General features: G+C 31.9%; 1 protein-coding gene across 1 annotated transcript in view; it reads right to left on the bottom strand.

Annotated features, from left to right (window-relative positions):
- The window catches only part of LOC135957424 (PP2C-like domain-containing protein CG9801), an 80,054-nt gene that overhangs the window by 5,899 nt on the left and 61,912 nt on the right, over nt 1-12,243 (bottom strand). The window contains exon 3 of the mRNA XM_065508167.1: nt 3,433-4,440. Within this exon, the coding sequence (XP_065364239.1) occupies nt 3,433-3,563 (131 nt within the window). The 5' untranslated portion in view covers nt 3,564-4,440. The remainder of the gene's footprint in view (nt 1-3,432; nt 4,441-12,243) is intronic.

Below are 12,243 nucleotides of genomic sequence, written 5' to 3'. Positions count from 1 at the left end.
GCGCTTCTTCCATTTTACGGCGAGGGACATTTCTGGATGAATGGGTACGTCAACGAACAAAATTATCGAATTTGGGACGATACCAATCCACATGAGATCCAAGAGCGTCAAATGAATCCCAAAAAGTCACTGTTTGGTGTAGATTTTGGGCTGGCGGCGTTATCGGTACACATTAGCACAATGTTATATTCCATACATAATGGCATCGATAGGACTTTCTAACGACGGGACGGGGAAGTCAAATCTTCCAGGACACTACAATCCTGGTGTAGTAGGACGGATTACAGGGTGTCCAGGGCTATTTAGCCAAAGTTGGATGCAAAGGCAACCAAAATACAGGAAAAGTCTCAAGGCTTTAGTAGCGGTCATAACTGGGCACTGCTCAATTGGAGCCTTCATTGGTAAATGGGATATGGGCTCACAGGACTTCTGTAGGTTGTGCGAATATATTGAGCAACTAGAAACAGTGGGACATATTTTGTGTAACTGTCCTAGACTACAGGGTCTCAAGCTAAAGTGGATAGGGGAAAGATGAACTGGGCAATATAGCTAGATATGATCTAGGAAATCTACTATGGTACCTGACTTTTTCTTTTCTCTCTCTAATTTTATTTCTTCTTTTCATTTTAAGGTCACATCGAGTTAAATTTCTTAGGGGTATCACAATGGATCCTATGGGTCTCCGAGTGGAAGTGTACTTCTGAAGTACACACGCCTTTTTATATAAGAAGAGCTCAATGTAATTTTTCGACGATTCTGTGGTTAAGACGTGGTTACTGTGACTCTATCCACAACGACGCATGGATGGAAGTTCCAATAACGTCAATGGACATTTTCCCGGGTATAATAATGTCGCATTTGGCAAAAATCCTAGCTACAGGGAACAGCAACTCCAACAATGCTTCCTGCGGGAAAACATTGGCGGGAAGTATCTACCATAAACGTATAGTTTGACAAACAAATAGTTTTCCCTATAATGTGTCGTGGATGGATTTTATGATTTTCATTATCTTAAAAAATTCAAATAATTCACTGGTTCATAGTATGTCCCATAACGATACAAGGCACCCAAACACCTAACAGTTTCCTTTGCAACATCAATAAAATGACTGTTCCAACGAACGTCACTCTATATTCTCGTAACTAGAATCAAAATGTTATCTAAACCTGCAACATCCATACGAAGACATTATAGTGGTGAACCCTCTACACCATTTTTCATCCAAATGAAATTGAGAATTTCCATTTTAAATTGAGAAAATTCCAATTGAAATTGAGAATTTCCATTTGAAATTGAGAATTTCCATTTGATATTGAGAATTTCCATTTGAAATTGAGAAAATTCCAAATGAAATTGAGAAATTCAAATTGAAATTTAGAAAATTACAAATGAAATTGGGAAAATTCCAATTAAAATTGAGAAAATTCCAAATGAAATTGAGAAAATTCCAAATGAAATTGGGAAACATTATATAAATTATTTTAAACTAAAACGAACAAAATTAACGATTATATCAGATGTGGAAAGATGTGGTGGTCTGGGTAGAGCGAACTATTTCACTTTATTTTGTCGTAGAAAACATGGTTGGTCTTGTGTTGGATCCCGAACAGTTCTTTTGATACCTACTTCCCGTGGCCCCGACATCCCCGATAGTGGCAGAGGTTCGTTCACTGCCGAAAGCGCAAACGAATGGGTCAAAAGTGTTGATAGCAAGAGTTGGGTAATCAGTTATCTGAACTCGTTTTGGTATGTGACAATACCCCTTGCCACAGTCGTTTATATGAAATTTTCGACAACTCTCCAGCAACACTTTAACCATTGAGTCCCTATGTGAAGTCAAAGATGAATATACCAACCGTAAATCCTCCAAATGTAGGAGAGCAGAGGATTTTATATCTTCAAGAATTAATTAACGATTCCAAGACCTATATAACTATGTACTGGAGATTGAAGTAAAGCTATACAACATCTTTCCACCAAAGCGCTTTGGAATTACAAGATATGCCTGTTGGTCAATAAGACTGTGTACATAAGTTTTTTGTTTAATTTATATTAAATTAAATTTTCTCAATTTCATTTGGAATTTACTTAATTTCAATTAGAATTTTCCCAATTTCATTTTGAATTTTCTCAATTTGAAATGGAAATTCTCAATTTAATTTGGAATTTTCTCAATTTAAAATGGAAATTCTCAATTTCAATTGGAATTTTCTCAATTTGAAATGGAAATTCTCAATTTCATTTGGAATTTTCTCAATTTAAAATGGAAATTCTCAATTTCATTTGGAATTTTCTAAATATCATGTATAATGTTCTCAATTTCAATGAAAAATGGTGTAGTCATTTGTGTGTCAATAGGCAAGACTTAGTTTTAAACGCGTTAAAATTAAATTAATTCACTTCATTCCATCTTATTCATATTCATTTTTCAGAGTCTATATTACAGTAATCTGCGAAAGAATTAATTGGATTTGAAGTGATTGTCAAAAGAAAATTAAAAAAGTATGGACACACCCAGAGCCCTGGAGAGCTCAATATAAACTTCTTCGAAGAAAATTCATCTATTACTACCATTATAGTACGTACACGAAGGAAACTTGAAATTGAACAAATAAACCAAACGAAATTAGTTTTGAAACTAGTGTATCATGCCACGCCCATTTAAATGGTTTAGAGATGTCCTTGGCGACTACATTATTCTCCCTCATGCTGCATATTAATTGACACAACTGTTCTATTCGATTTTAAATAATTGATGACAGAGCGCAGAACACATTTCGATTAGCGATAATTATCCGGTCGGTGCGGTCGCCTTTTTTGGGGACTGGTTGGAGGTTGGCTGCCTTCCAACAATGGCGAAAACTTCCAGATTGATATGATAAGCCATACATCACGAAACAATTGTTTTGGAACAAGTTCACATATATACAATCCCGACTAGGGGATATTGGGTTCGGATAGAACTGTTTTGACTGTCTGAGACCTCCAAAAGGTTTCTTTCTCCTTAGTTTCGTTAATAATATAATTCAATCATCCTTAGGACGAGAAGGAATTCAAACACCAGTAATGTTCTGAATCAATTGGACAAAGGACTAGAAACCCTTTCAGTTTCAGTAAAGATAAAACAAGAACAGGGCAAAATACTCTAGTAATCTATATACATATATTTGTCCCTCTTTCCAAACCACAACCATTTTGACATTTTCTTTTGTTTGTTTCTATTGCCATATTACTGGAGCCAGCTGATTCACATCTGTGTAATCTGTGATAAATATGATTTAATATTTTCAAGACACAAGCAATCAGAACCAGCATGTAATGTAAATAATACTCTTTAGTTTACATTTAACTTATTCCACCATCCTCGCACATTGTTGTTAACCATTATCATATTAAGCATTAAATAAATGATTTCATAAATTGACACTTACCCCTCTAAATATTTGATTATAAAATTTCCATCTTCATCTGTTTTACGCGGACTCTTGGGACCATCACGAGGTTCAGCTATAAAACTCAATTGACGAAAATAGGTGGTGACCTTTTGTCTTAAAGATGGCATCGCGATGCTGATGCTCCCTCTAACGCACTCTCACTCACTGCTCTATGCTGGGAGTGCAGCAGTAAATAAATTTATGTTTACAACTCTATTGTTATGAAGTCGATTTAATTAAGACAGCAACTTCAATTTATTTTGTGAATAAAGGGTACTTGTCAAATGTTTTTATTGTTTCTTTGTATTATTGCAATTTCTTAATTATTATTTTAATTCTCAATATGACATCAAATTCAATTGTAATCTATGGGCCAGCGCCAATGAACTTTTGCTTAGTAGAGAGAAAGAGAGATGGCTATTCAACTGATTGAGATGATGAAAAAATTTTAAAATTGTGCCACAATAGTAATTAAAAGATAAAAACCTCTTCTCTTGTGATGTTTAAATTTTTTAGTAAGTATTGTTGTAGTTGTTGTTGCCGTTTTGTTGTTGCTGGTGATAAAGGGATTGTTTTTGTAATTTTTTTTGGTTGGATAGCATGAGTTTTTTTTATAGCCACTGCCTCAATAGACCAACGACCATGCTTGGACTATGCTGATGATGATGCTGGGTGTGTAATTCTTATATTTTTTTTATGACAAACATATATAAAGTTCATTCACATTATCAAAATAATTATTGAATTTATCTATTCGTATCTTTCTGTGGCTGGCTATATTTTTGAGTGTACTCGTGGTTGTAGTTGCTGATGCTGCCACTGCAAATATTGTTGAGATGCTGACAACGTCAATGATGTTGTTGGTATTTTAATTTTAAGTAGTTTTTTTTTATATTTTTGTTTAAATTGGATTAAATCAATTTATTATTAATACAAGGCATGTGGGTCCATATGCCAACAATGTTGTTCCACATGAGTAAATTTTTTTAATTTGTGGAAAATTAACTGTAAGAAATTAAATTAAAGAAAAGAAAGAAAATAAATTATTAAAATATTCCATTTAATATTTGAATAATATAAATTTTATGTGTATGTTATTTTGTTTAACATTTCTATGGATTTCCGCTCTAAAAGCAACAATTATTTAATTTAAATGCATATTTTTGTACTCAGTTATGGTTTTTGTCATTTAACCCTATTCCTTTGGCACAGTGGTCACAATTGTAAAGTGGTCCTGTATTGATTTTAAACGTCTAATCTGGTCAATAATCTAACAGTTCTGAGCGATTTGGCCCTTTTAATGTTACTAATGGTTACTAAGATGGACAGTAAAATTATACCATACCCAAAAAAACGGTGGTTTATTTAATTTAAATAAACCGGATACTTTGAAAAAACTAGTTAACACCACATTTTGAGAAAATTGACTTAACACCAAAAATAGAAAGTGCATTTCATTTACCATCACTCTGTCAGATCGAAATTTTGATATATTTTCTCATTTAAAAGTTATTTTCATGTAAAAACTTTTTAACTCCATGCATTTTTTGAAAAAACAATGTAAATCCATAGTTTCTTAAAAAACAGAAAAATTAGAAGTTTAAAGCGACATTGTTTTGAAAACTAATAGAGAAAGAGCGAATTAAGAGAACAAATTCGGGTCACAAAATCTTTGGGTCGAAATTTTTGAAACGTATATAAGAATAAAAGGTCAAGTGCTAATGTTTTTTCACAAATGATTTCCAAAGTTGCTTTAATTCTATAAAATATCAAAATAAATTGAAAAATCGATTTTAATATCCAACAAGTAAGAGCGCTATATTCGGCTGTGCCGAATCTTATATACCCTTCACCAAATTATACTTAAAAATAAAAATTTTAAATATTTTTAGGTAAACAAAATTTAGTTTTTTTTCGAAATAGTTATTTTAAATTTTAATTTTTTTTTTTTAATTTAAAAAATTTTTTTTTTGAAAAAAAATTTTGGTGAAAAAAAAAATTCGGGTTAAAAAATATTTTTTCCGATTTTGACCCATTGTAGGTCCAACTTACTATGGTCTTATATACGTCGTTGCACAGGTCTTTGAAATATCTATCATTAGATATTCATATTGTCTATATTAATGATTTAGTAATCCAGATATGGGTCAAAAATAGGTCAAAAATCGAGGTTGTCCTGGTTTTTTCCTTATATCTCAGCCATTTGTGGACCGATTTTCTCGATTTTAAATAGCAACCGAGCCGGAAGAATTTCGGAGATATTGATGTATCATTCGTGTATGTAAGTTATTTGGGGGCTTCAGAAAGTTGATTTCAACACACAGACGGACATGGTTATATCGACTCCGCTTTCTATAACGATTCACAATATATATACTTTGTGGGGTCGCAAATGAAAATGTAGAAATTACAAACGGAATGACAAACTTATATATACCCTTGCCACTCATGGTGAAGGGTATAAAAATGAGTTCAATTGAACGAGAAATCTTTAAAAATATAATCTATATATATAAAAGAGTAACGTTACTGACTGACTGACTGACTGACTGACTGATTCATCATCGCACAGCCCAAACGGCTGAAGCTAGAATCACGAAATTTTAACTGTGGGTTCCTCCCTCCCCAAAACGATCCGATAAGAAGGGATTTTTGGAAATTCGAACGTTTAGGGGGTAAAAAAGGGTAAAAACGGGTAAATTCGGTAACCTTATATCTTCAAAACTAATAAAGATACAAAAAACCTTAAAATAGCATGTTACTCCATTTAAAAAATAAGCTGACAGGTGTTTCGTACTTTTTGGAAATTCGAAACTTTTAGGGGAGAAAACGGGTAAAAACTGTATTTTGGTACTTTTTTTGCACCCTATGTATCTTTTAAACCAATAAACATAGAAACAAATTTTAAATCGTATTCTTTAATTAACAAAAAATAAAAAATATAAGTTTGGTACTTTTTGGAAATTCGAACCCTTAAGGGATAAAAATTGTGTTAATTTTTGGTACTTTTTCATAAAATATGTTTTTCAATAATTTGACATAGACATACGAATATTTTATTATGAGCTCCCACCACGTTACAGAAATTTATTTGAATGAAATTGTACCACCTCAATGGGGATAAAAAAGGTACCAAAAAGGGGATAAAATCGAGAAAATACATTATATTTGAAATTATTAAGTCAATTTTGATAATTTTTTTAACGTTGGTTCCTGGATTCATACAAAAATTAACTAACAGGGTGTTATTTGGAACTCGAGTACCAAGGTGTATATTGGGCCAAATCCGGGTAAACAGTTTGGTACTTTTTTAAAACATATTTGTTCTTGGGCACATTACCACAGATTTTAATATTTTGATACATGCCTGTAGCATAAACAATTTTTGCAAAATGGAATATTTTTAAATTTCAAACTTGAGGGGTGTTCAAGTAAGAAAAGGGAAATTGGTACTTTTCTCCTAATGGTACTTTTTTAACATTTTAAATTATTTCAGTTATCGACATTAAAGTTAGCTGATATGTATTTGAGTGAAGTTAGTGTTAGGAATAGGGGATAATATTTAGGTACCAAAATGTGTGAACTGTACTATAGGTACTTTTTTGTTCTTCTAATGGTACTTTTTTGAAATTTCTATAATAATGAACTTAGAAACATGAAATTAAACATATATGGTCCTAAGTGAGTGAGAATTCTAGGGGGAGACTTTTTGGTACTTTTTCTTTATTGGAATGGTACTTTTTGTAATTTCTTCACCAATGAACCTAGAAACATGAAATAAAGCTTATATATAAACCGAGTGAGTGGGAAACCACAAGTGTGGGCTTTTTGGTACTTTTTCTATATTCTAATGGTACTTTTTTGAATTTTCTATAACTATGGACTTAGAAACATGAAATTAAGCATATATGGTCATAAGTGAGTGAGAATTCTAGGGGGAGACTTTTTGGTACTTTTTCTTTATTCTAATGGTACTTTTTGAATTTTCTATAACTATGGACTTAGAAACATGAAATTAAGCATATATGGTCCTAAGTAAGTGATAATTCTAGGGGGAGACTTTTTGGTACTTTTTCTTTATTCGATTGGTACTTTTTGTAATTTTTTCACCAATGAACCTAGAAACATGAAATAAAGCTTATATGGAACCGAGTGAGTGGGAAACCACAAGTGTGGGCTTTTTGGTACTTTTTCTATATTCTAATGGTACTTTTTTGAATTTTCTTTAACAATGGACTTAGAGACATGAAATTAAGCATATATGGTCATAAGTAAGTGAGAATTCTAGGAGGAGACTTTTTGGTACTTTTTCTTTATTCGAATTGTACTTTTTGTAATTTCTTCACCAATGAACCTAGAATCATGAAAAATCATAAAAACATGAAATTAAGACCGGAGTGAGTGGGAATCTACAAGTGACTGCTTTTTGGTACTTTTTCTATATTCTAATGGTACTTTTTGAATTTTCTGTGATAATGGACAGAGAAATATGAAGTTAAGCATATATGGTCCTAAGTGAGTGAGAATTCTAGGGGGAGACTTTTTGGTACTTTTTGTTTATTCTAATAGTACTTTTTTGAATTTTCTATAACAATGAACTTAGAAACATGAAATTAAGCATATATGGTCCTAAGTAAGTGAGAATTCTATGGGGAGACTTTGTGGTACTTTTTCTTTATTCGATTGGTACTTTTTGTAATTTCTTCACCAATGAACCTAGAAACATGAAATAATAACCGAGTGAGTGGGAAACTACAAGTGGGTGCTTTTTGGTACTTTTTCTATATTCTAATGGTACTTTTTGAATTTTCTATAATATAATAGACCTAGAAATATGAAATTAAGCGTATATGGTCCTAAGTGATTGAAAATTCAAGCGGATACTTCATGGTACTTTTTGTTTATTCTAATGATACTTTTTTTAATTTTCTATAGCAATGGACTTAAAAACATGAAATTAAGCATACATGGTCCTAAGTGAGTTAGAATTCTAGGGGCGACTTTTTGGTACTTTTTCTTTATTCGAATGGTACTTTTTGTAATTTATTCACCAATGAACCTAGAATCATGAAATAAAGCTTATATGAACTGGAAAACCACAAGTGTATACTTTTTAGTACTTTTTCTATATTATAATAGTACTTTTTTGAATTTTCTATAACAATGGACTTAGAAACACGAAATTAAACATATATGGTCCTAAGTGAGTGAGAAGTCTAGGGGGAGACTTTTTGGTACTTTTTCTTTATTCAAATGGTACTTTTTGTAATTTCTTCACCAATGAACCTAGAAACATTAAATAAAGGTTATACGGACCCGAGTGGGTGAGCAACTACAAGTGGGTGCTTTTTGGTACTTTTTCTATATTCTAATGGTACTTTTTGAATTTTCTATAATATAATGGACCTAGAAATATGAAATTAAGCGTATATGGTCCTAAGTGATTGAAAATTCAAGCGGATACCTCGTGGTACCTTTTGTTTATTCTAATTCTAACTTTTTTTTAATTGTCTATAGCAATGGACTTAAAAACATGAAATTAAGCATACATGGTTCTAAGTGATTTAGAATTCTAGGGGAGACTTTTTGGTACTTTTTCTTTATTCGAATGGTACTTTTTGTAATTTCTACACCAATGAACCTAAAGCCATGAAATTAAGCTTATATGGACCCGAGTGAGTGGGAAACCACAAGTGGGGAATTTTTGGTACTTTTTATATATTCTAATAGTACTTTTTTTAATTTCCTATAATAATGAACCTAGAGTTTCCAAAAAATCGTAGAATTTCAAAACCGCGGTTTCGGTTTTAAAAAATTAAAAACCGATCGGTTTCGGTTTTGTGGTAATTTATTAAATCTTAAGTATTATAGAAACAAAATTAGTTGATAATATAGGAAATGATATACAAATCTAAAATTCAAACTTGACGGGTTATGGATTAGTGAATGCGAATTTAAAAGTGATAATCAATGGTACTATTTCCTTATTGATATGGTACTTTTTGAATATTTTATAATAATAAACCTAAAAATTTAAAATTAGAAACACATTTTGCATGTTCTATAATAATGGACCCAGAAATATGAAATTAGACATTTACAATTAGATTCACAAAGTGAGACTTGATAGTACTATTTCTTTCTTCTAATTGGGGTGGCGAAGCGCACCGGGTCAGCTAGTATAACATAAATTCATATTAAATAATTCTTATATATAAATAGGCCACACGTTTTTTTGTGGTACACTTTTAAGTATGTTATTGTCCACCGATATTGATGAAACATATATGGTTTAAAAGGTTATTTTCTCTAGATGTGCACAATATATATTTTTTTTAAGAATCTTTTCATAAAAGTGGTAAAAAGCGTTTTAAATTTGCTTGAAAAACGACAACAACATATACACATCTAAATACACGTGTATTTGTACACAAACGTGAAAAATATGTTTGTGTATACTCAAAAGTAACTGTACCCAGCGGGAAAAAGATGCGGTAAAGAGGCCTTCCTAAAGGCCTTCTTTTGCAGACCTTCCTAAAGGCCTTCTTTTGCCGCATTGCAAAATCATTTCAATTTTACACGGCGTGTCATTGCGAGCCAAGGCCTTGCACACTCGCTGCTATTAGAGTGCTGAGAGAAGGCCTACTTAGGAAGGGCTACTAGAAGGCCTACTTTGCAAGGGCTTCTAGAAGGCCTAATTGGGAAGAGCTATTAGAAGGTCTACTTTGGAAGGGCTATTAGTAGGTCTACTTTGGAAGGGCTATTCGCAGGGCTGCTATATGGTCTTATGTCTGTACAAAAACCTGTTATTACTGATATAATAAAAGGCCTGTAGAGGAATGTAATATGGAATGCCTAGAAAGGTAGGACTACTGCAAAGCCTGCAAAGTCTTATGGAAAGGCTACATGAGAGGCCTAATAAAGTACCTAAAAGAGAAAACAGCATTAGAATAAGGCATCAAAGTCGTGCATTTTCAAGTTTTATAGAACGTCTACAATGGAAGACTTATTAGAAGATCTAAAATAAAAATAAGAATTAAAATGAAGTTGTTTGTTTAATTTTTTGAAACATGATAATTTCTGATTACATACTTAAAAGCAACAAAAATAAATAAGAAGCCACATCAAGCAATTTATTGTTGTAAATTTTGTAAAGAGAGTTAATCAAAGAGATGCAGAGTATTTTATTTTTTGATGTGGACTATTTTTATTTAACCACTTGTTATTAGAAGGGGATTCATAGGCCTTCTTGAACACCTTCTAAGAGCAGGCAGTGTGGAATGAGTATCGGATCTTTTAGAATGTGTAAGTATGCCTTTTAGAAGGCCTACAAACTGAAGTCCAATCATTTTTTCCCGCTGGGTATATTTTCGTTATTAGTGGTCGAATTTTGACCACCAGGCGATCCCTGTTATGTTTAAAACGTTAAGTGTGTTTTTCTCGTGTTTTCAAATATGGAGTTACCTAGTTTTTACAAACGACCACAGAACTATACACTGGTAATACAGTTGATATTACTTCTAACAGCGTCTATCATAAACTGACTAACGACTGCAACCTCTGCCGCTATTTATACACAGCGCCATCTTTCGAGTAGCATCATGATTGTTCTTAACGGATAAAACGAATTCTAGAGCTTTCAATGTTAATGTTATCAGCTTAAATATTTAAGCCCTTATTCATAAACAATTTTTAAATTTAAACAAGTAAGAGTGCCAAGTGCCGAATCTTATATTCCCTTCACCAAATTATACTTCAAAATAAAAATTTTAAATATTTTTAGGTAAACAAAATTTATTTTTTTTTTCCAAAGTTGTTTTTTCAAAAATTTTTCGAAATGTTTTTATAAATTTTAATTTTTTTTATAAATTTAGCGAAAAAATCTTTTTTTGAAAAAAAATTCGGGTTAAAAAATATTTTTTCCGATTTTGACCCATTCTTCCATTCGTCCAACTTACTATGGTCTTATGTATATACGTCATTGAAATGGTCTTTGAAATATCTACCATTAGATATCCATATTGTCTATATTAATATTAATGGCAAATATTTGCTCAAAAAAGCGTAACCACTTTTTTTAGTACAAATTTGTTTGACGTGTTTACTCTTACAAGTGTTTTGTAAGATTGTTTTGAATCATCCTAAGCAAAATGAGTTTTTGAAATAAATAAAAGAATTCAAATGTATTTTATTTAGTGGTTACGTCTTTTTCGTCAAATATTTGTCATGTGTGACCCTACTTTTAGTAATCCAGATATAGGTCAAAAATCGAAGTTGTCCTGGATTTTTCCTCATATCTCAGCCATTTGTGGACCGATTTTGCTGATTTTAAATAGCAAACTTTTCGAAAACATGTATGACATAATTGTTGAAGATTTGGATCCAGAAGATATCTGGGGTCTTCAGAAAATCGATTTCATCAGACAAACGGACAGACAGACGGACGGACATGACTTAATCGACTCCGATATCTATAAGGATCCAGAATATATATACTTTATGGAATGAAAAATGAAGGTGGTGAAGGGTATAAAATCGCGTTTGAAAATAATCTCTTCACTTTTTATTTCGAAAACATAAAAACAATATTAAATGCAATGTATTTAAAAGTGTAATACAAAAAAAAATTGCAGTAAAAATATTATTTTATCAAAATATAGCTTAAAATTAAGGGTATTTAATAAATAAACCATGGGGGTGTACGATCGGCAGGCTAAAGTTAATTTTAGTCTCACTAGTACCACTGTATCTCCTGTTATAACTGTTGTCTGCGACAGGATGTCGTTATGTTCTTTTTCTCTCTCTCTC

The sequence above is a fragment of the Calliphora vicina genome, chromosome 1 (genome assembly GCF_958450345.1).
Source record: "Calliphora vicina chromosome 1, idCalVici1.1, whole genome shotgun sequence".
NCBI lineage: Eukaryota > Metazoa > Arthropoda > Insecta > Diptera > Calliphoridae > Calliphora > Calliphora vicina.
Note: the sequence above shows the minus strand (reverse complement) of the source record. Positions and strands in the feature narration are given on the sequence as shown.